This window comes from Schistocerca americana, chromosome 3, assembly GCF_021461395.2.
Source record: "Schistocerca americana isolate TAMUIC-IGC-003095 chromosome 3, iqSchAmer2.1, whole genome shotgun sequence".
Lineage (NCBI taxonomy): Eukaryota > Metazoa > Arthropoda > Insecta > Orthoptera > Acrididae > Schistocerca > Schistocerca americana.
Window position 1 is genome coordinate 348192632 of NC_060121.1, and position 25849 is coordinate 348218480.

General features: G+C 43.9%; 1 protein-coding gene across 1 annotated transcript in view; it reads right to left on the bottom strand.

Annotated features, from left to right (window-relative positions):
• LOC124606072 (sialin-like) overlaps window positions 1-25849 on the bottom strand; it is an 81858-nt gene that overhangs the window by 33943 nt on the left and 22066 nt on the right. Inside the window, exons 4-5 of the mRNA XM_047138036.1 lie at window positions 20228-20450; window positions 9704-9918 (exon numbers count right to left, since the gene is read on the bottom strand). Of these exons, the coding sequence (XP_046993992.1) occupies window positions 9704-9918; window positions 20228-20450 (438 nt within the window). The remainder of the gene's footprint in view (window positions 1-9703; window positions 9919-20227; window positions 20451-25849) is intronic.

A 25849-nucleotide genomic window follows, 5' to 3' on the forward strand; every position in this document is an offset into this window, starting at 1 on the left:
GAATAAAAATAATCAATTGTCCCAGATGCACAAATCAGAATAAGTAACATATTGCTGATAAGTGCTGCATGCAAAATTATATTCGCCAAGTAGGAGTTTAAAGTTGAGAATTAACAGTTTATTAAACTTTTTCAGAAATGAAATACCAGACTGATGGTTAATCTATTCACTGTTGCTAATTGGATCTAAAGTTTTATTTTACTGATCCGTATTGATCACATAAACTTTCACATTTCACTATTACCGGCCTCGGCTGCTCCCATTTTCAGATCTGTTACAAACAAAACAGATCTGAACATGGTAGTAGCCGAAACCGTAGTAGTGAAGTGTGAAAGTTTGTGTGATTAAGAAAGATCTGTAAAATAAAGTGCCAAAATATGATCACCGACTCGTTTCAGACTTTAAATATGTCTTCAATTGATAGATCTAAAGTAGCGTGAGTCCCGATATCGTTATTAGAAACTCACTATAAATTTAAAATAAAACCAGTAATAAAGCATGTGTTCACAGACCAAAACGTTAGATATTGAGATCATTCCTAATCACAATAAATGATTGCCCATACGACACTCGACGTAATAATTCTATGTGTCAAGTACTGCTAGAAACCACACTAAAGAGTCTGAGTTAAGAGTCCAACTCACTAGGATATTACTCTTATTCCGACTCTGTTCTACACACGAAAATCACCAGTTCCACCTAACCTGAGACAAAATAATTGTAAGTGACCGCTGTGAAATTTTCAGAGCCCAAAGTGAAGCACCACGAAAGTAATTCTAAGTGTAGTGCCTAACGTACCGAAAAAACTCCACAGTTCATAAAAGCCTGTTCATAAAGGCCTGCGGCAAAATCAACGCCCAGACCAACACAGAACCTGCGTCTTCAACTGTGTCCGATCCATTATGGAAGTGACAATACGGAAGTCCCCACTTATGAGTGGGTTTCCCCAGATCCCGTTAATTCCATGAATTAATGTTAGAGTAACCACTAGTCCAGATTACACCTTTTTGTACGGAAGTTCAGTCTTAAGGTTACGTGCGTCGTTAGAAGCGTGATGAAAACCTAACTTTACTTTATAATACATCAAGTAGTTCGCCCACAAATCTAATTCGAATGACTGTAGAGTTCAAAAGAATTGATCATTTCTTACCATGCCTCTAATCATTACAGTACACACTTGAATGACACACCTGTCTTGAAGGGAATGACCCGCTCTTTGGACTTCTGCAATCCAAATTTCGTAACGACGTTTAAATCACGGGCGAACGTACGAAAAAGAGTGCTTAAATAACTGAAATATATAATTAAACACATAAAACTTACAATCTAAATGTTGTATGTGAAACATGTTTACTTTCACCAACACACATGGGCAGGCTGATCGTGAATCTGTCTCGGTTCATTAATTAAGCTCAGTTTTATCATCACTTTGTTAAATACCCTCTTACTCTCCATTTAAAAATGAAAGAAAACATGTAGATAATTCACTCAATGCGTCTCGATGAGGGCTTTAATATGATGAGTCGACCTCTCTTCTACTTAAGTACTTTCAATTTTTATTAAATATTTAGGGAAAAGTCCGTTACAGATACCTTCCCGACTCTATGACTAATTACGCATATCATTTGCGTAATCCATGTGCCAACTGAATCTGGTGTTCTGCTCTATAAATTGATGTATGTCAATCCGCCGTAAGTTTTATGATTTACGAAGCATGTAAAAGTTTACAAAGCTGTCTAGTCTTCGTGCGAGTCGTATCTGCTCGTGTGACGTCACGTCTGGACGGTGTGGGCTGAGCGGCCACTACCTGGCCTAGCCATCAGGCCTCCTTCGCCATCAGTCAAACCTCAAAACAGAGGCCCACCGACGGGCTGCCATACTCAAACCAAATGAAACCACCTCCGATCTCGTGAGTGCTAGTCATGTTACAAACGCAATACTTAAGTAATATGCCTCGAGAACATTGGAGGGTGAGTTTGTCCCTGACGCATTACCCAGCTCTTGTACTACGCACGGGAATCTCACGGAGGTGCGCCGATCTTCAGTTGACATTGTGAGTCCCCATTACTGGGCAGCTGGTCGTTGCTTACACAGAGGGTGCGGCGGAGAGAGACTGGGCCAGATTTCTACCGCGACTGATCGGCACTGCTTACGCTCAAAGTCTTGAGCGACCTCCCACCAGTAGATGGAGTGCCTCAAATAACGTCCAGCAGCAAAGTGTTCCACAGCAGTGGACTCTCCAAACCGCTTCTCTCCCACAGCGTCCTGGTAACTTCTCGTGTCCGATAAGCCAGTGAGGATTCTTCGTCCTACTGGTTCGTTTATTTGTTAATGACTATAGTTACACTTACGTTAAACTATTCACAACTGCAAGTATGGACAACCATCATCTGTAGATTGGAATGAGTATAATGCAAATTTATGTTAGACCGGGACTCGAACCCAGGTTTCCCGCTTATCACGAGCGATCGCCTTACCATTTAGCTATCCCTGTACGACTCGTAGACAGACTCAAACTTCCAAATGCCGTCAACCCTGCGTCTGCAACCTGTATTCATACATCCATTACGTCTATTCCCGTACAGGCGACACATTTTCTGCAAGTGCTTGCATGGTGTTGGCGGATAAATACGATTTTGCAGTGCCTATGTTGACGACTATGGCCGTGAGTCACTCGCGGATAGCCAAATGCTAAGGCGACCTCTCGCGATAAGCGGTATATACGGACTCCAGTGCGGTCCGGCAGAAATTTTCATTGTCGTCATTCCATTCTACAGCCGATGGTTGTCGAATTTCGCAATTGCTAATAAATTTAATGCATTTTATAACGGCTGTTGTCGCCGCAGTGGCTGTAATTCGGAATAACACACTCACTCTAAAGTCATAGTTACACTTAGTTCACACCACCTGTTCCCTCGCTAAATGAGACGCTCACTTGCCCAAAGAGGATATATTGCAGAATAATGATTATTTTGATGACATTTGCCTCTAGATTTGCAAACCCTATCTCGTGTTGAGCTGCGAACGTAGTGCACAGGTTACAAAATTGTTTGAGGGAGCTCAGTTACAGGTTCCTTGTGTAGTGACGTAACGTCTCCTTGAATCTACTCATTGAAATATCTTTGGACGGTGTAGATTGATTGATAAGGAGACTACGTCGAGAAATGTCGCTGTCAAGTGGAGAACTTTTCTCCTTTTCCCTCAGCAATGAGATTCAAACGAGTGACCCTAATCTCGTTAGTGATGTAACAAAAGACATTTAATGTTTTCATTGCAAAAATGAACCAGCCACCAAGCGAAGCTACACGAACAAATGTCGCTGTATTTATCATAAGGATTCGTTTCCGCTGGTAACATTGGTACGCAAAAGTTTTTCTATACTTACACTTTCCACGTCAAAGTGCAAGATGTCGGCGATGTAGAGCGGCAGCGAAGACAGTAGCAGATACAGAGTAATGTCCGAGGCCATGAGGTAGACGACCAGGGCCCAGATAGCTGGCGTCGACAGCAGGCTCCACCACGGCACAGGCAGTTTTTGATGCAACATCAGAAACGTAGTGCACAGGTTACAACTGCTGACTACTCTATATTGTCCAAGGGCTAGTGCACAGACAGATTGCCAAAACAGACGAGAAGTGAAACGACAGTCAAGAGAGAATTTATGGCCCTGTCTCTTAGGCCTTATCCTTGAACTGGCGCGTAGCTGTGAAATTATGAAAGTATTCGGCAAGTAATCACATAATTATCATCATTACAGAGCAGTCCCAATCAAAACTGCAACATGAACACAATGAAAATCTTACTTCGGTACATATGCAACATATAAGACAGTATTGCACTAAAATGAAAAATGCCTTTTGGGTTCACAATTTTTTATTTTCTATGTGCTATACCGCTAGAGGCGCTGGTCTGACTGGACTGGTGTTTGGTTGTTGCTTTGTTGAATTCTTTGGGTGTTGCACTCTGGAGGTAGGGACCTTAAATTCGTTGCCACCCTTCAACGAAGTCTCATAAAATGGATTCTAAGTTGATGGCCTAAAATTCCATAGAGCGTTAACGGTACGACTGTAAGTAAAGCGAGACCAAATCAGTACCAACTAACAAAGCCAGAACCGACTTATACGACAAACAACGTTCCCAATCAACTTCACGTGCATTAAAGCGATGTAACAGTTGCATTCGAGGCTGGGCATTACGGAGGTGACGAGACGTGAATTGCCGATGCTTGCGAAAGAGGGAGAATTTACTGTTTGTCATTGTGTTCTAGGGGTAGGTTCTTTGACCTCTATTCAAAACTACCTAGCTCCCGGAGCCGACCCTACTCACCGCTAAATTCTAAATAAAACTCTTCTTTTTCTTTCTGCATGTCTTAGGCATTTGCCTGTTACGCCCTCGGTCTTCCTAAAGATCTTTTGCCCACTGGGTAATATTTCTTTATTAATTTTGGTATTCTGTCGTCTTCCATTCTTGTAACATTGTCCTTCCAGCTGTTCCTGTATTCATTGATCTGCTCATTGAAGATTTTCAGTGCTAGTTCTTCTCTGATGTCAGCATTCCTCCTCCAGTCGGGTTGTGTACCCACCTACTCTTCTTAGGAATCGCATCTCCGATGCGTGTATTCTTTTTCATTTCTTTTTGTCACAGTTCACTAGTGACTTCCATATGTCACAGTTGGTACCGACATCGTTATACAAAACTTGAGTAGATTTTCCTTTCTTACTTTAATGCTGAGGGTGCTGCATATTGAACATTAATATAATTAAATGTTAGTACTTCCCTTTGTACGTTCATTTCTGTCATAAAGTAGTTAAGAACTGGAGCGAATTTACTCTTCCTAATTTATGATTATTTTCTGATATTCTGCTGGGATTGCTCCCGCCCTCTGAAAGTCATACTTTTGTTTTGTTTGAAGACACTAGTAGATTATGTAACTTAACTGTTGTGGATAAAATATGAGCAGCACTTTAGGATGTGCTTGGTTGGGTTGTTTGGGGGGAAGAGACCAAACTGCGATGTCATCGGTCTCGTCGGATTAGGGAAGGACGGGGAAGGAAGTCGCCGTGCCCTTTCAAAGGAACCATCCCAGCATTTGCCTGGAGCGATTTAGGGAAACCACGGAAAACCTAAATCAGGATGGCCAGACGCGGGAGTGAACCGTCGTCTTCCCGAATTTTAGGATATGCACCCGCTGTCAGTAATCACGATTTTATCATCAGTAAAGGGTAGTTTCACACAGAAGTTCCTTTTGTTGAATTCATAAGCATAAAAGCTTAATTTTACTTATCCATTGCCTCAGCATGTCGCCGGTATAAATGTTAAGAAGAATCGGAGAGAGACTGCATCTTTGTCTTCCTCTCAAATTTGTCCTCGTCAAGGATTTTCGATTTCCTGCAATTTCGCTTTCTGATTCTTGGTACATGCTTTCTACTTGCAGAGGTAACTCCCAAAAGCTTTTCTCTGTTTACTTTATGGAAAGCTTTCCCATAGTCTAGATGTATCATTCTATTGAACTCTTTGTGTTCTGCCGGCCGTAGTGGCCGTGCGGTTCTAGGCGCTGCAGTCTGGAACCGAGCGACCGCTACGATCGCAGGTTCGAATCCTGCCTCGGGCATGGATGTGTGTGATATCCTTAGGTTAGTTAGGTTTAATTAGTTCTAAGCTCTCGGCGACTGATGACCTCAGAAGTTAAGTCGCATAGTGCTCAGAGCCAAAAATACGTCTTTGTGTTCTCAAAGATTTGGCTTCTGGCTAACGCCATGTCTATGCACGATCTGTCTTTTCTAAAGCCTGTTTGCTCTTCTAACAGAATGTTTTCAACAATTAGTGCTGTTCTCTACTTCTGAATATATTTTATACCCAGCGCTTAGCACAGAAACGGACCTATTGTCTCCTTACTTGAAATAACTGCTGTAAATACCTGATATATTCAGTATGGTATTATTGTTGCTTATTTACAGTTCTCTGGAAGAGTTGCCCTTCTGTCACGTTGAACGATTCTCTTCAGTCGTCGTTGATACCGTTCTTGCAGCAGTTTTTTCCAGCCACAGCGATGTCGGTGATTTGATGTTTTACCGGAATACTGATATTCGCGGTACACTCGTGAAATGGTCGTACGGGAAAATGCCCACTTCATCGTTACCTCGGAGATGCTATATCCCATTGCTCGAGCGCTGACTGTAACACCACGTTCAAAGTCACTTAAATCTTGATAACCTGCCATTGTAGCAGCAGTAACCGATCTAACAACTGCGTCAGACACTTGTTGTCTTATATGGGCATTGCCGACCGCAGCGCCATATTCTGGCTGTATAAATATCTCTATATTTGAATACGCATGGCCAGTTTCTTTGGCGTTTCAGTGTACAAACCGTGCAAGAACGAAGTGGCAACAATAGGAGTGAGAGACCAAGAACGAAGTGCACTGATTACAAAGAGTATACGACAGGGAAAATAGTACTTCATTCCTGCTGTTGTGCCGGCCGGGGTGGCTGAACAGTTCTAGGCGCTACAGTCTGGATACGCGCGACCACTACGGTCGCAGGTTGGAATCCTGCCTCGAGCATGGATGTGAGTGATGTTCTTATATTAGTTAGGTTTAAGTAGTTCTATGTTCTAGGGGACTGATGACCTCAGAAGTTAAGTCCCATAGTGCTCAGAGCCATTTGAACCATTTTGGACCTGCTGTTGAATTTACACATCGAAGAAGGAATGATGGAAATAAAAGAAACACTCAGGTGTTGGATTGAAATTCCAAATGAAACGACATCAATAATTAGGCACGCTTATGACCTTTCTTTTCTCAGTGAATGTGAGAAGGAATTAAGGGGTTTTTTGAAAGGTTTATAGAGTCTGATGAGTACAGAATATTGACAGTATACCAAAGAAAGACGAAAGTAATTTGTGCCAGAAATGGGAATAGCGACAAACTTGCGTAATACCTAGGGGCAACATACAGGGCGTTAATAAAGATACGAAGGCTCCACAAACCCAATGAATTACCATGACTAAACCACTGGACTTCAAAACAGTTTCCAGTCGTTTCATATTGGATAAATACAGTTCCTGTAGGGTTTTCAGGGGAATCTTATATCATTTTCTTGCAAAATAGTGGCAAGTTCAGATAACGACAATGGAGGTGAATAGCGATCACGCACCCTTCTTTCCAAAGTAGACCACAAAGGCTCAATAGTATTGAGAACTGGTGGTTGTGGTGCCCAGGCGAGATGCGACAGTTGATACTTGTGCTAAAAAAATTAGTCCTGGATGAGGCGAGCTGTATCACAGGGGCCCTGTCAAGTTGGAACACACCACCACCATTGGGAAATAAACATTTTATCATGGAATGGATCTTATCAGCTAAATCCTTGAAAGTAATGCGACCTCGCAGAGTAACCACGGGGCCCATGGAATACCACGATATGGCTCCCTCAATCAGCACCGAGCCTCTACCACATTCTTTCACTCCTGGGCTGTAAATTCGGCCAAAAGTAGTAAACAGTGTGAATCAACACTCATCCGACCAAATGGCATTCTTCCCTTCCGTTGCTCCACAGTCCCGGTTTTGTGGCTTAGCACGGCGTGTTTTCCACTGAGGGTATTTACACACTGGTGAGAGGTTTTGGAATTCCATCTCGGCCTGCAGTTCCGAGTTTATGGAGCTGCCGTCGTCTTAGTGCTGACAGGGTTCGCGAGAGCGATATTCAGTTCTCTAGTACTTTTGCAGCTGTCAGCTTTCTACTTCTCGTCACAATCCTCTCCACTTGACATAAGCCACGATCACTCGTAACACACTTCCGGCCATGTTTTAGCAGATGATATTTTTCTGCTTTCCCTGCATGCGGTGTATATCTTCGATAGGGTGCTTCTTGGACCACCACCAAACACCTTGGCAACCTTGCTTACGGAAGCACCCACCAAGGGAACACCAGCAGTTTACCCACATTCGAATTCACTTAGCTCCGATATAATGCCCTCACGACTACTGAATACTGTTCTGACCACAACTGACACTTTTAGTGTATTGAGGATATTGCGCAGGTGTCATATATGATAGGTGAGCCGTGGTAAAAATTTCTGTTTTGAAGAGCGCGCCGCAGCGCGAAGCGTGAAGCAGTCGGCCTCCGTTTCTGGCGGTGGCGCTGCTGTGGCAATCGCAGCTTTGGTGTCTCCCTCTCGTGGGAAAGGGGAAAGGTTGCCTGTTCACGTGCGTTTCAGGGGCGCTATGAGCTCGCCAGTTGGTGAGTCTGGGTCAGTCTCTCGTCCCCAGCTTGCTCGTCTGTCTCTCGTCCGCATTTGTTAGGCAGTTGGTGTCTGTCTGTCTTTCTGTCGGTCTGCCGTACGTTAATAGCTGCCTCTGTCATGCATGTCGGATCCGGTGTTAACGAATTTTTGCTTGAAGTGTAACGGCCCAATTCCTGAAATATGTTTTTATCTTGCCTATCATCTTGAGAGGCGATATATGTGTAATGTAGAGCATGTGTGGTCAATCTTGTATATTTTCTGTAAGACTGCATTTCACGGGTTTTTATTTAAATGGTCATTTTAGTATATGAAGTTGCCACCCTTCCACCGTAAGATTTTAATGTTAGTGTTTTGTACCATTTTCCATCCCTCCTACGGGGTGCATAGTTTATGTGCAAGTGTGAGTTGTTAAAATTTTTAGTTTAAAGTAATCTGGTGTATTGCAGATTTGCACCAGTGTAGTCTTTCAGAGGTTGTTGTGAGCGGTCGTGACAACGGCCGTGTCAAAATGGAGCGGCAAGGTTCTCAGCCCAAAAGCACATACAGTCAAAATTTCTTCTTTCTGCCTCTGAATAAATTGTAACTTGATATTTAGAGAGTGCTTTCTGATTATAATTTTAAATCTGTTTAAAAAAATAGGCTTTTAGGAATAAAATTTTCATTTGTTGAAAGAAATTTGGTTTGTTTTCATCAGTTTCCCACTGGAACTACTTCCACGCTCACATAGTGTTATTAAATGTGTTAATGTTCTTGATGAATCGCTAGTAAATCAAGAAAATTCTTAAGAAAAAGTTTTGAAAGTAAATTCACGGTTCAACAGGGCAACGTGCAGGCTTGACTAGCATCTGTATTTATGTTCAAGCATGTATTTCACGTAGTTTATTTCATAATTTTGTCCAACCCCTGCAGTCGAAAGTTAAGCACTTCCGCTTCCTTGTAAACAAAATAAAACGACGGACAAAGCAAAAAGCAAGGAGGATGTAAGAAGCAGATTAGGTTGTCAAAGAGGGAATTACTCACAAAGAGGAATCTGTTGCTATCGAACGTAGCCCTTAATTTGAGAAATAAATTTCTGAAAATCACGTTCGAAGCACAATATGGACTGCGGAAAAATCGAAAAATAATAAAATCTTTTGAATCATAATATTACAGGATGTTGAAAATTACGTGGATTCGTAAGATAAGACATGAGTATGTCGCCGACAGCATGAGCGAGGAAGAAGGAAATACAGGATACTTGGACAGGTTAAGACAGCAGGCAACAACTTTCATTCTACTAGAGGCAGCTGTAGAGGGCAAAACTGGTAGAAGAGAAAGAGATTGGAACATATCCAATAAATAACTGAGTATGTTGGGTGTAAGTGCTACTCTGAGAGGAAGAGGTTGACTTGCGAGAGGAAGCGATGATGGGACGCGTGCAACCTGTCGGTACACTGACGACGCAAAAAAGAAGACACTGCACCTTGGAACTCGATTGTATAGTGGCCTCGATGTATCGACGCTCAGCCGGGTCGATGTTCCTGTGTTGCGCCGGCGAGTCGGCAGCTAGCAGCCACCATGGCAGGCACCATAGCAGCCCGATGCCGCCAAACACGTAGAAGGTCAGTGGCCAGCGTACCGACGTCGCGCATAGAGCGCCCGTTGCCGCCATCGAGATCACCATACCACCGTACAGCCCTGCACGACAAACAAGTTGCGCTTTTCAATTAAATCTTGGGGAGAAAACACTCCAGCATTCATGTGGCGCTGGTATTGTTCACAGGGATTACATACATGTATCACTTCTTTCGTTTGGACTCCAATGTATATGGTTGACTCTAGTGGCCCAGATGTCATATTCTAAATATACTTTTTCCAACGTGTATACGGTGAAACGCCTCTAACAAAGCATTGCACTTTGTTATACGTATATGTTTGTTATCTCGACATGAATCCTTATATTTTGGGAAATATCGTTTTGACTATCTGGATGATTTAAAAAGATCTCCCGACCCAAAACTAGTCATCAAGAAAATAAAAGTGAAATTTGGAACTTTGGCTGTTTTTCCATTGTACTGATTAACACAAGCTGCTGTCCTGCAATTACTCCAGCATGCTGGAAGTTCGTCTTTAGGCTATGTTAACTGGAATATAGTCTTTGAAATTCGGAAGGTAGCAACGATAAAAAATAGGAAGCTAATGGTTATTCATAACTTGTACAGAAACAATATTGCAGTTATAAAAGTCGAAGGGCACGAAAGGGAAGGAGTAGGTGAGAAGAAAGCCCCAACGTGATTCAGACTGTGCATTAAACAACCAGTAAAGAAAACCAAGGACAAAATTGGTTGGTACATAAGTACATGGCATTTTTCTGTAAATTTAACAAAAACAACAGGTACACATAACAGAGACATTAGTCGTCATATATTCTCTTTCACTACTTTTAACAGTCTGCCAATGATGGGGTAGCTTTCGGATTCCGTGACTGTAGAAATCACGTGGTTTTGAGGCTAAGAACTCGTGAGGCATGTTAGTACATTTTCATTCTGACAGGAAATTCCTTGAATGATGTTCGATAGAGAGCGGAAAACGTGAAAGTCTGGCCGCTTAAGTTCAGCTGAAAAAAGTGGGTGTGGCATGACTTCTCAATCCAACTCCTGTACAGTGTTTTTCGTCTGTCTAGCAGAATGCTGGCGGGAGCTATCGTGGAATAGCATAACTTCATGAAGTCTTAAGTGCGTCGTCCTTGGACTGCTCTGCAAGAGTCTCAGTCGTTGACAGTAAATGTCAATAAATATAGTGATGGCTACACCTATCCACAAGGTGCATAACACTGTCTTTTTTTTTTTTTTTTTGGATGCGCGCAAGTCTTTGTACAGGAAATTGCTGCTTTGTTTGTGCTCAGTCAGTCTTTCTTTTTCTGATGTTATCGCTAAGAGAACATTTCGTCACCGGTAACGATACAGGATGGTCGGTTTTGTTCACGAGCCAACTGATGACGAGCTAGCAGAGATGCACATACGGCCATCCGCTAATTTTTGTTGCAAGAAAACGTCGCACGATGGTGAAATGATCACAGTTCATCACATTTCTCATTTCTCAAGAACAGAGACGTGAATCATAGCGAATTTATGCGTTTAAACGATCTTCATCATACCCCGAAATCTTCCTGAACGTGGAGAGTCACTAATGTCAAAACGATCCTCCTCAAAACGAGAAAACCATTTCCTTGCCGTGCTCTGTCCAATGACATTATCCCCATATATGATGCAGATGTTTCTGGTTACATTCGCTGTTGTCTCCCCTCTTTCGGACTCGAGCAGAACAATATTCCGGAACTGTTCCGATTTCTCCACTTGTCACTCAAAGAGCAACAGTGAAATACAAACAGAAAATGACAATCGATAAATAAGTGCACAGAAACCAATACCAACATGCAAAACAAAAACGCTACGAACTAATATTTGGATTGACAAGTATGGTGCTGCCACGACACACACTGGTGAGTCACCCATTTGACTTGAGCTGAGCCATCCTCTCACTACAAGTGCAATTTATATGTTTTAGGCCTTAAACTTACAGCTATTGCAACAATAGTAAATGTGATGAAGGTACGTAAGAAATTGTGAATATAATTGGAAGGAGAAACAGCATTGGTCGCATTTTTTGTTTTTTTGTTTTATTAGCCGCAAAATCGATTTTCGGTCACTTACTGACCATCCTCAGTGCTGTAATATACAATTAAAATTGGTAGACACTGGTATCAACAAGCTTAGAGCTTAGAGCCTGTTGATACCAGTGTCTACCAGTTTTAATTGTATATTACAGCACTGAGTATGGTCACTAAGTGACCGAAAATCGAATTTGCGGATAATAAAACAAAAAAATACGACCAATGCTGTTTCTCCTTCCAATTATATCCATTATCTGGTCGTGGTGCACAGAACACTCCATGGAGTCGCCAATCAATAAAATTGTGAATATGTTTATTATATATATGTGGCATAAGGTTCAAATGGTTCAAATGGCTCTAAGCACTATGGGACTTAACATCTGAGGTCATCAGTCCCCTAGACTTAGAACTACTTAAACCTAAAGACATCACACACACCCATGTCCGAGGCAGGACTCGAACCTGTGACCGTAGCGGTCGCGCGGTTCTAGACTGAAGCGCCTAGAACCGCTCGGTCACACAGGCCCGCAAACTGACTAACTTGGTTAGTGTACTGAGAGTTGCTAGATTTGAGAGGTTGGAAAGATTATTGTTTGGATGTTAAGAAGTATATATACAAAAAAAAACTTAGTGTTGTCATTCATGCGCATATTTCATGTTTTACCAACCTTTCCCTTACAATTTTTTTAATCGGCCATGGAACCAAGTGTGTTCGGAAAATACTTGCATTTGCAACTAACAGAGAATTTACGGGCACCCTGTATTTTTGAGTGTGGATAGATGTTCTCATGCGTAGCTGATGATTACTGCAGTACGAACTTGAACCACAGCGTACGAAACGTTCCCTACTGCTCTGCCTGCTGCTCATTGTGTTATTTACTTTATGTCATTGATGTAGAAGCTCTTAACAGTAACAGAACTGTACGACCACATTCTGTACACGATTTCATTGGTTTTCCTTGCCTGTGATAAACATTGTAAGTTAACATTAATTCAGTGCTTCCTCAACATTGTCTATCCCTGGGTTTCCTTTTTGCTTTACCATTATTTTTTAATTCTTTAACTTTGTAATTTTCATAGTGTTACGTGGGTCAAAATGCGACACAATGCACCAAACGCCCCCCCCCCCCCCTCTACTAAGTAACGAGTTACGCTTCTCCAGTTGGCGGGGTGGGGGGGGGGGGGGAGGGGGAAGAGGGGCAGAGGAGGGGGAGAGTGGCTTCAAGATTTGCTTTGCGTTACAGTTTACCATATAAATTAAATATATAAAGAACAGACACCATCTTCATATTGATAAGAATTACCAGCAAACGATCTTCTTCAGTGCCGATACACTCACATTGCTCAAACTCTTACGGGAATCGGTGATTGACTGCCGCGATTAATGAGCATAGTCGGCAGGGGCATTACAAGTGTAGTATGTGAACAGTAAGTTGGAAGTGTGGGTCCCACGGGGAGCGTACCAGAGATAAGTCCCTGCAGTCGCACTAACTTCTGTGTCCTCAATGGCTCAGTCGGATAGAGCGTCTGCCACGTAAGCAGGAAATCCCGGGGTCGAATCTCGGTCGCGGCACATATTTTCAACTGTCCCCATTGATATTCATCAACTTCTTTAAACAGCTAATGGTCATATAAATTTAAAGTCAAGCTTCTCCCAATGTACCATAACAACATGCCATGCACAGGTATGTATGGTATGGTCGTCAGTATAAAGGGTGATCAGAAACAGTCTGTTAAGCTTGTAAGCGTGTTGCACGAGAGGTTACGCTGGTAATAATTAGTAAGAAAAATATCGATACGTTGCTCCGTCTCTGAGTTACTTAGCATTGAATTTAGTCAATCAGGTCGTCACTTTTTTTGTTATGGTTTTAGGGCGCAAAACTGCTACGGTCATTAGCGCTCGGTCTGTGACTTAGGAAAAGGTAAAAAAACCAAACTGGAAACCAGCAGCAATGGGAGCGAAACTCAAAAAAAGTGGGGAAACTAATAACAGAAGGAAAGCTTAAAAAAACACTATAGAAGAAGGGATGTTTGTCCCCAAAAAGAGCTTCAAATGACTGACATCATCTCACTGACACTAATTAACTCGAGAACGCTATCGGCTGAGCGAGTATCATCTGCTAAAATGGAAGACATATCAGGCGACAGCTGTAGACGGGCGCGTAACGGAGTAAAATAGCGGCACTCAAGTAAAACGTGTCTCACCGTCCACAGTTGAGAGCAGTGAGGACAAAGAGGTGGGGGGGGGGGGGGGGTGGGGAGGGGAACGCCACTTAAAAGATGTCGATGGTTAAAAAGACAGTGTCCTATCCGGAGTCTAGTTAAAATTACCTCCTCCCGACGACGAGTTCGGGAGGAAGAGGTCCAAGCACAGGGAAGGGCTTTCACGTCCCGCTATTTATTATTGGGAAATGTCGACCAATGTTCGTGCCATAAAAGAGCAACACGACGACATAAAACACTCCGTAGATCGGCGAAGGGAACCATGCGAACAGTAGGCTGAAGAAGAGAGACTGCAGCCTTGGCCGCTATATCGGCCGCCTCGTTTCCACATATACCAACATGTTCTGAGATCCAGAGGAACGCCACAGAGACGCCCCCCCCCCCCCCCCCAAGTGGAGGCAGTCCTGAATCCGGTGGACCAGAGGGTGGACAGGGTAGAGAGCTTGGAGACTGAGGAGAGAGCTGAGCGAATGTGAGCAAATAATATACTGTATCCGCTGATGGCGACGGATGTATTGGACAGCCTGGAGAACAGCGTAAAGCTCCGCAGTAAAAACCGAACACCGGTCGGTAAGCCGAAATCGATTAGGGGTGTCGCCAACAATATAGGCAATCCCAACACCAAATGATGTTTTTGAGCCATTAATGTAAATAAATGTGGCATCCTTCATTTGTGCGCATAGAGCAGCAAATGCCCGACGATAAACAAGAGAAGGGGTACCATCCTTGGGAAACTGACAAAGGTCATGGAGCAGGCAGGTCCGGGGCAGGGGCCAAGGCGGTACTGTACCCCAGGTTGTCAAGAAAGTCTTAGGAAAGTGGAAGGAAAGAGAATGGAGTAGTTGACGGAAGCGGACTCCCGGTGGTAGTAGAGAGGAAGGCTGGCCTGCATACTCTAAATCCAAGGAGGCGTCGAAAGAAATGTCATGGGCCGGATTAGCAGGCATGGAAGACAGATGGCTAGCATAACGACTCAGAAGGACAGCTCGCCGATTGGACAGCGGAGGTTCAGCAGTCTCAGCATAAAGTCTTTCCACAGGGCTGGTGTAAAAAGCTCCAGACGCTAAATGTAATCCACGGTGGTGGACAGAGTCGAGACGCCGAAGAATAGACGGCCGAGGAGAGGAGTAAACTATGTTTCCATAGTCCAATTTCGAGTGCCATAGAGGCGGAGAAGGACCACTCGGTCCGCTCCCCAGGAGGTATCATTCAGGACACGGAGGGTGTTGAGGGATCGCAGACAGCGAGCCAAAAGATAGGAAACGTGAGAGGACCATCACAGTTTTCTGTCAAACATAAGACCCAAGAATTTAGCGACGTCCGCGAACGGAAGGTGGACAGGGCCTAGACGTAAGGAAGGCGGAAGAAACTCCGTACGAGGCCAAAAATTGGCACGAACGGTCTTACTGGGAGAAAAGCAGAGGTCGGTTTCGATGCTCCAAGAGTGGAGGCGTTGAAGACATCCTTGAAGACTTCGTTCGATAAGGCAGGTCCGTTGAGAGCTGTAGTAGATCGCAAAATCCACAATGAGGGAGCCCGAGACATCGGGTAGGAGACAATCCATAACTGGATTTATGGCAATGGCAAACAGTACAACACTTAGCACGGAGCCCGGGGGTACCCCGTTTTCTTGGGAGAAAGTTGTGTTCACCCACACTTTAAATGTGCGCTCTGCCATAAATTCACGAAGAAAAAGGGGCAGCCGACCTCGAAAGCCCCAAGAGAACAGTGTGCGGAAGATGCCTGTTCTCCAACAGGTATCGTATGCTCTCTCCAGATCAAACAATACTGCTACTGTTTGGCGTTTCCTGAGAAAATTGTTCATGTTATAAGTGGAGAGAGCAACAAGATGGTCAACGGCAGATCGATGCTTTCGGAAACCGCATTGGGCAGGTGTTAAGAGACTTAGGGACTCCAGCCACCAGGCTAAACGGCAGTTCACCATATGCTCCAAAACCTAACATACACTACTCGTGAGAGAAATGGGGCGATAGCTAGAGGGGAGATGTTTGTGAAAAATGTTCAAATGTGTGTGAAATCTTATGGGACTTAACTGCTAAGGTCATCAGTCCCTAAGCTTACACACTACTTAACCTACACTATCCTAAGGACAAACACACACACCCACGCCCGAGGGAGGACTCGAACCTCCGCCGGGACCAGCCACACAGTCCACGATAGATGTTTGTCCTATCCAGGTTTCGGAACAGGAACGACGATAGCTTCCCGCCATCTTCTCGGAAAAGAACTGTCGGTCCAAATTCGATTATAAAGGCGAAGGAGGTAGCGCAGACTATGGTATGATAAATGCAGCAACATTTGGATGTGGATACCATACGGTCCTGGGGCGGAAGAGTGAGAAGAGGAGAGTGCGTGTTGGAGTTCCCGCATGGAGAAAACAGTATTAGAGCTTTAGCGATTATGAGAGGAGAAAGCAAGAGGTCGCACTTCCTCTGCACGTTTCTTCGGGAGAAACCTGGCGGGTAATTTGAAGAGCTCAAAATCTCAGCAAAGTGTTGACCCAATGAGTTAGAATTTGCGACGGGGTCCACTAAGGTATCATGCGCGACAGTGAGCCCAGAGACTGGGGAGAAACTAGGCCCGCCAGATAACCGTCGAATCCGACTCCAAACTTCCGAGGAGGGAGTGAAGGTGTTAAATGAGCTAGTAAAGAAGTCCCATTTTGCCTTCTTGCTATCGCGGAAGACCCGGTGGCATCGCGCATGGAACTGCTTATAGCGGATACGGTTAGCCAAAGGGGGATGGTGGCGAAAAACGCGAAGAGCACGTCGCCGCTCACGTATTGCGCCACGGCATGCCTCGTTCCACCAAGGAACTGGGGGGCGTCGGGGCAAATCGAAGGTGCGAGGTATTGAATGTTCCGCAGCTGTAAGAATAACTTCTGTAATAGGAGTGACCTCATCGTCGACGCTAGGAAAGTGAAGGTCGTCGAATGTCGCTAGAGATGAAAAACGTGTCTAATCGGCTTGGGCAAACTTCCAGCGCCTCGGGCATATATGGCAGTTGTGGCTGCAACCTAAGGTGATGAATTTCATGTGCAGTGTGCTTCCACCCGGTTAGGGAAGGTGTACAGCAGTGAAGTACGCAGCAATTTTTGTGCCTGGAGGGCACTGACTATTTCTAACAACAAGGTGCATTTCGTAATCGGGAACAAGACTTTACAGGACCTGCAATTGCGTCGACACCTTTCTGAATAACGAAAGGGTTGACTGTGGAGAAGTCTTGATCTTTGTCCGACCGAGAAACAACACGGAACTGTGGCACTGATGGAAGAATTGTCTGTGGCTGAGACTCATTTAACTTTCGCTTGTGAGCAGACATAGTAGATGATGAGGAAAGCATTGCAGAGGTACCCCCACGATTACCGGAGTCTCCGATGGCGCGCTCCTTCCTTGTAGGGCCCTCTCTGAGGGCATACCTGCCTTAGGTGATTGTTCACATTTCAGGTCATACCTCACAAGAAACGGACGGAGGGACCAATCGGCACTTTCAGAAGGTACCAGCCCGGGTAATCACCCCTTCCTGGGCCTGGCCGTTACAAGGGGGTACGTACGTGTCCTAGCTGTCTACCCGGGGTGGGGAATTACGCGTTACCCCATCACCGGCTACAGGTGGGAATGCGTGGGTCGGCCTTCGGACATACGCAGGGAGGAAAAAAGAGAAAGGGAGGAACAAAGAAAAGAAAATGAAAGAAGAGAGGTCTCAAACGCCGCAGAAGAAAAGAGGGGAAAGAGAAGAGGTAAGGAAAAGAGAAGGACAAAGGAAGGAGAGAGACTTCCCAGCAGAGAAAGCGAAGAAGAGAGACTGTTTTACAGTTTCAAGCGTCCGTCTCCAGACGTAGGCACTAAACATACCCCCAGAGGGGGAGAAAGGGAAGGGAAGAGAGGGGGGTGAGGGGGGGGGGGGAAGATGGAGGATGGGGAAGGATGTGGAAAAGGAAGGTATGCAGCCCGGAAAGGAAAGAGGGCCACACTAGCTCGGGGTCCCGTACTCCCTACGCACGTATCCAGAAAAGAGTTGTGGAACCCCTGGGGGGCAGGTCGTCGAGTGGACAAATTCAAGGAGCCTGCCAGAGATTGCGTCGCTAAACTTGTTCTACGTTTGGTTTCCTCAAAATGAACAAATGTAGCTTTCGCTCACCTAGCTTAAATATATCACTTCCGAAAAAGGGATATTTTGACTGGTGGTAATCATTTGAACAAAAAGAAATTCAGAGACCCACAGATGTCTTTACATTGTCGCCGCATTTTAACTTGTGCAAATGCTTAAATTTGCGGGGGCAACGATCTGATTTTCTACCTTCAATGCTAAATAACTTGAAAGCGGTGCAATGTATCGAATTTTTTTTCTTAACATTTATTTCTCAGCACAACCTCGCTGCAAGACCCTTCCAAATTTTAAGTCTGCTTCTGCCCACCACGTATGTACACTACAAGGGATTGTCTATCCACAAACTGCACTTACATCAGTAGTTTACAGTTCCACCACACAACTACGATGAAATACAATTATTGTCATCGACTTATAGGAATCTTTAGTTTTTCTAAGAGTAGAACTAACAGTGCCAACAGCCTTGCCGCAGTGGTAACACCATTTCCCATCAGATCTCTGAAATTAAGTTCTGGGGGGCTTGGCTAATACTGGGCTGGGTGAGTGTCATGTGAGGACAATTGAGGAGCTACTTGACTGCGAAGTAGCGGCTCCGGTCACGAAAGCTGACAAAGGCCGGGAGAGAGGTTTGCTGACCACATGCCTCCACATGTTCGCCTCCTGAGGTCCATCGACTGAGTGGGAGACCTCGATCGGTCAATGCAGTTGGGCTTTCCGAGAACGCTTCGGACTGAGTCAGTCAGTTCTTGGATTATCGGGCTGCTTTTTTAATTAGAGGACCAAGGCCTAAACACAAAGAAAACTAAAGATTTTGTGCTGTTTGGCTAATTGCTGAATGGTATACATAAAAAATATTAAGCAAATCTGAGTTACTTGGTAAGGATTATTTCTCCACTGAGTATGGAAATGTACTCTTTCCAGAGACGGACGTTATAAGTACAAAATCGTAATGCAGATCTGCATGGCCTCAAACTTCCGTTATACCTCCGGCACGCGTAAGTAATGTATAACTGGAGCCACTACACACAAACGTTGCTTGTAAAATAATGACCGGAAGAAGAACTGAGCAGATTAACAGCATAAAGTTATCTTGCTTACGCAGTACCATGAAAATGAGAACAGGACAACGGGATCGGTGTAATTATCGATTCTATCGGCAAGGAGTGTCGTCTTTAGGGAACAGAAGGATCTGTACCATCTAGGTTAGCTACATTGCAGCACCGACAAATTTCACGTCTTACCTACAAATATTGTAGAGAATTTGCTTCTTTCGTGGTCTGGCGCCCATCTGCAGACAAGAGTTTGTATGGCTGGTACTATTCCAGCCTGAAACAAAGAGATCATGTTAACTGCACTTATTAGTCGGAATTGTAATTATGGAATATATATAATTGAAACTTGGCTGCAAGCGAAATGCATGTTGCTTGACGAAAGGTTATTTTTGGAACATCGATTGTGGAAGTTACATCATGTATGTACCAATGCCTGGACTCCAAATTACATTTTAGAAAAAAAATTAAAACAGATGTCAGCTTACAGAATTAACAAAAAGTAAAAAAATGCAGTTACGGTCTTCAATTGGAAAGCAGCTGCACTTTTGGCGTATGTCGTATTTGCTGATTCGTCCTCTTTAACTTCTCTGAAGACGTTTGTTTCGTTTATTCATAGCATAAATATATACATGTTACATCGCTTTTTCATCTAACGCCTTATCACCAATGGCACAAATGTTCTATCAGTAATTTATGTCGTATGACTAGGGCCTCCCGTCGGGTAGACCATTCGCTGGGTACAAGTCTTTCGATTTGACGCCACTTCGGCGTCTTGTAATTTATATAAATGGAAAGTGTATACAACGAAGTTCATGATTATTACTGCTTGCCAACGAATCAGTGTCGTAGGGCGCTTTCACTTGCACTTTAATTCATAAGTGTTCAGAGAGGAAAGAAACATGGGAGCGCAAGACGTACCTGCACCAACCCCTGTGCGACTCTGTTGGCGAACACGACGTAATCACCAGCCCACGCTGAAGCCGGAGTAAGAATAGAGAGCAGAGACGAAACAAAGATGCCACTGCGAACACTATCTTCCCTCCAAAGTAATCTGCTAGCATGCCGCCCGGGAAGTGTCCGATTACATAGCCATAGTAATAGGCGGCCAGGATTTCGCCCTGCTTCTGCTTGTCCCACGCGAAATCACCGTCCTGCAACAAACAAAAACAGGAAATTCGTTTACTCTTTCTTTCAGCTATACCTGTCGACTTCACAGGCTTGTGACGTGGAGGTGTGGAGAGTATGACAGGGAACCGAAAGGATAATTCAGTACGTAAAGGGAGATGATATTCTAGAAGCCATTAGGAGTTGGTATGCTATAGTAGGGGAAGGAATACAAAACAAGGACATGAGAGAATTAGGGCTTTGTACTTGGAATGTGAGAGGAGAACGACGCCAGCAGCTCTGCAGTAAATTTCAGCTTGTAATAGCGAATACATTGTTCAAGACTCATAGGAGCAGAAGGTACACTTGAAGAAGGCCTGCGGTTGTGGGAAACCGAGTGCGCACAGAATAATGTGGCCGGCAGATGCACAGTCGGCGGAGCATACGTGGAGAGTGGTACTGATGGGGGTTGCAGGCAGACCGTCAGCGGGCTACATGGGAAAAATCGAACGCTAGAAGAAAAATACCCGTTATAAACGAAACCTACATGCATAGTTCTTCTAAATAGTAAGTGTGCCCTTTCCATGCCCACATTTGCATAGTGACATCAAAATTCTGTTGAAAATGCAACAAAAGTGGCGGTTTATTTAGGCCGGACTTGTTAACCATTTGTAACTTTCAGACAAGCGTCATGAGTGGTGAATTTCGAATGAAACTTGCATTTCTCTTGTTATCACGTTAAAATTTGTGTATTTTGCCAAGAAACAGCGGAGTTTACACAATGCTACCTCACTAACATATTGGGCAGACGCAACTGCGAGACAATTATGAAAAAGTGGTTTGTTAAGTGAGGAACTTAGGACAAGTAAAGTTAACAGCTTATGAAAAAGCACATCCAGGGTACATTCTTTCATCAAAAAAATCTGTAGTAGTGGAATACCACATACGAAACCGTATGACATAATACTCTCTTCTTTGTGTGCTATTAGAGGCCAAAATCTCTTTTCGATATCTCAAACCATTTATGGTATATGAAGAATGGTGTGGATATTTCTTTCTGGCGCCCATGACCGCAGATCACCCACCCAAGTCTAAAGAAAAATTCAACGTGTTACCTACATTTCATGCACAGTAACGTATTATCTAATATGCACCACATGCAAAATCATAGCGACCCTTGTTTTTCATTGCAAACTTTTTCCAATTTCGCGAAGTGTCTTACTTAAATTCAAATATCACAATAACTGTTACCATCAACGAAATGATGGGCACGTAATCATGAAGCTGACATATGAGGCTATAAGTAACGCAAAATGATTTTTTTCTTACCGATTAGTTTCTCTAAAATACACTGGTGTCCAAAATTAAAGCAACAAACCGCTATTTCCCTGTTTTGTGTCTAATTCACATTTTAATCATACAAACTCCGGTCAACGGACAACCAGGCCAACAATGACGTCAGGGCACCTATGAAACGGGGTAGTGTTTGCCATGTAGACCCTCATCCACAATGCCTCTGTAGACAGTGACAGATGGAGCAGTATTGGCACAGAGAAGACGCCTATCGGACTCCCTGCGGTGGTGGGCCATAGGAAGAATGGAAGCAGGACAGTCACAAACTGGTGTGGCCTCATAGCTTATTCTAAATCGTTCTTTTGTTTCTCGGATGTGTCTACAGTTTAAAGAGTCTGAAATCGTAGGGCCACTCATATGTGACATCACAAAGAAAGGACCGTTATTGCCTGTAAGGACATGACGATACTGTCTTAGTACCGCATGTCAACTGGCATCTAACCCCGCAACATCCGCTGGACCTGTTGTCTTGAGGCAAACGATGTACAGAAGGCTCCAGCAGAGTGGCCTTTATTGTCTGAGACCTGCTATCTGAGTACCTGTGACGCGTCTTCACTGAAGGGAATGTCTAGAGCGGAGTCGTCAGCATGTCACTTAGACGATCGAACAGTGGGCCAATGTTCTTTTCACAGATGAGTCCCGATTTGGTCTGGAGAGTGATTCTCGACGGATTCGCATTTGGAGGAAACATGGAACTCGATTTCTGGATCCAAACAGTGTGGAAAGAGATCGATACCGAGAAGTATCCTTAATGATGTGGCCGGGAATTATGCTGACCACTCGAACAGCTCTTCATGAAATTGTATGGGTGAATCGGCAAGGTTTAACTGCTGTCAGGTATCATGACAAGATCTTGGGACCTCACGTGCAGTTGTTGCGAGGTGCTGTGGGCCCAGACTAGGTACTTATGGATGGTAATGCTCGACCTCATAGAGCACAGGTCGTTGATGTTCTCTTGGAAACGGAAAATATTGCACCCTGACCTAATAGCTCTCCAGATTTGAATCCCATAGAGAATGTATGGGATGGGATTCACGGGGAGACAGGCTGCATCACGTCAGCTTCCACCAACCACTCTCCAAGACTTGCGAGCAGCTCTGCAGGAGGAATGCGCGTTATTGCCTCAACATGAGATTGTTGATATCATTCACAACATTTCCCGTCGTTGTCACGCCTCTATTGCTGCCAGAGGTGATCACATCCTATACTGAGCACATTAACCAGTTGTCAGAATATGTGTGCAAATCCGTTAAGTTGGGAAAAACGAAGAACATTTTTGTCTACCGTTATGCACATTGCAGTTGTTTACGTTGTGTAATCTTTACATTGTTTCTACTTTTACTACCACCTGTTCCTGCTGTTTTCTGGCAAAATAAACGAAACCTTGCAAAATTTCCGTTTGTTACTTTAATTCTGGTCACCAGTGTGGTTTGAGACAGAGAATGTGTGCCTCGATTCTGTCATAGTAGCGTATCGCTAAACATCTGAAAGTGGGAAAACAATGTCGACCTCCCCTTCGAAGCTTCGGACGAAAATTAGTTACTGTGCACCGTCCACCATATCATATGTGGACTACTACCAGCTGGTTTACGTCATGGCAAGTCAGAGACTCTGAAAGCAGATACTAGATTGCAAGACATACCTGGATGCTGATAGGTAGCGTCCGTCCAAAAAATTGTGGAATTTATTTTATTACTGGCATATAAGCGACGCCAGCGCAGTAACTACGGTAGTAACTTGAACTAACAAATGTAGACGAAACAATAGGTGTGTATTCAACCAGTCAGTCGTTAACAGGCAGTGTCAAACAGTGGACATGTAACTATAGGACCTAAACTTCATTGTGCCATAAATCGTTTTGAAAACACATACCTAAATCAGATGTTTAAGAAATTCTCCAGAATGGAGGGGAGAAAGGTGTGTGCAAACACTATTGACGTCTGCCACGACTCAATCGAAATGTTAAATGTGGAAACATTTTTCAAAAATAAATCGTGGTGGATCACGTCATCAGTACTAACCTAATACAGAACGACAAAGTGCAGAAATACACATTCGACATAGCCGACATTCAAGCCAATGTGACAAGCGAGTTGAATAATACAGCAAAGGAGGACATTTCTGGCAGTTTCACGTGGTTTTATGAACGTTCTGTGCGTCGCATTCAACTTTGTGAGGGGTGGGGGGGGAGTTGAGCCTGCGTAGAACACTGGGAGCATTAAAATCACCATTTTAACTTTTCTCTCTTGTTTCTGTTTCTTTTTATTAAGTCTGGAAACTTTTTGTACTGACTGGGTAAATTCAGATCACAATTCGGGTATGACGAAGACTAGACGAGTTTAGGAAACTCGTCAAAAAGTATCAATGTGTAAGGAAGTGAGATGAGTACTGTGAAATGATGATATACGTCTGACATTATCTGAGGGTGTAAATCAGGCGCTACTGACAGTTAAAGTCCGATGCGGAGCTGCCCCAGCAGAGAGAGTAAAATATGTTTTCTGTTATGCATTAAAGAACTGAAATTTTAGTGACTCAATTTGAATATCTTCCACACGGTTTTAAATTATGACCGTTGCCTTTTTCAGAACTGTTGACGCGAGGCGATGCTTTTCCTAGCCTTAAGGCTGCGCCTTGATATGTCAGTCGGCTCCAGGCAGCGGAGGTGTGGAACATGACTGCTATGTAGTACAACTCTTATGGACTGCTAGGAAACTCAACTACCTGTGCCTAAGGGAGCCGTACTAGACTACACACGTTCCACTGCTTATAACGAAGCGGACTGAAAGGAATGGCTGAAACTTTACACACTCATCCCTGTGTCTTTATTTCATTGATGCAGTAATCGACGTTCAACACTAATGTTCTGATAGTGTGTAGAATATACGAGGCTATGGATTTCGGAAGAATCCAGAGCGCTGCCATATCTGTTTTTGGGAACATCATCTACGTGAGTTTTACAGAGTACAGACAGCAGGAAACCATACACGCCGATTCACTAAGATAATCCAAGAGAGGGTCAACTTAACTAGCCCAGTCTCAAGTGGGAAGACTTGGCCAGTATACTGTGCGTCACGTGTACCCCTTTCTAAGGAACAGTGACTGACCTGAGAAGCGTGTATGAAGATTCAAATATGTGAGTGGAGTTTGCACTCCATGTTCTTTACACTGATCACTCAACATCTGACAGTGTTAACATCCTACCATGCCTGATAACAATACTAAACAGAAACAATATTAACGCCGACCGCTGAGGCCGAGCGGTTCTGGGCGCTTCAGTCCGATAGCGCGCTGCTGCTATGGTCGCAGGTTCGAATCCTGCCTCGGGCATGGATGTGTGTGATGTCCTTAGGTTAGTTAGGTTTAAGTAGTTCTAAGTTTAAGGGACTCATGCCCTCAGGTGTTAAATCCCATAGTGCTTAGAGCCACTTGAATCATTTGAACAATAGTAATGCAATCTGGCGGCTATTCTACCTAAGGAATTGCAACATTAGCCGTGTACGAAGTTACTTTGATTTCAGACCTTGTCTTCTGTGTGCTTTACGTTTTATGTCGTGTGGTGTGATTAATTAAGATTAAATATGAAATTGTCGAGGCCAACGGCCTTGCTACAGTGGTAACATCGCTTACCGTCAGATCACCGAAGTGAAGTTGAAACGTCCCCTTTGAACAATTATACACGACTGTGCTTAAACTGACACACAATATTTTGTTAGCGCAACGCAATCTGACTTTCAAAATTCCCTACAAAAGAATGGCCCTGACTAACATTAAACTATACCTTTCACAAATCACTTACCTCACAAAAATCTTCGCTGCTCAAGCTACTGCAATACAGCGAGCGCCACTACTGCCGGCTAAATAAAAGATTCAAACTATGGAAGGCACTAACTACTGATAGGGATAGTTAGAAAATGAAAGATATTAGTAGAGAACAAACAATGTATTTACCTTGATATCATCATATATAAATATAGCAGTTCATGCCAAATTACAAATCTCCGCCATCTCTCTCCCCACATCCACCACTGCTGGCGGCTCACCTCCAACTGCGCAACGCTCCGCGCTGTTCACATCCAGCTGCCGCTGCCCAACA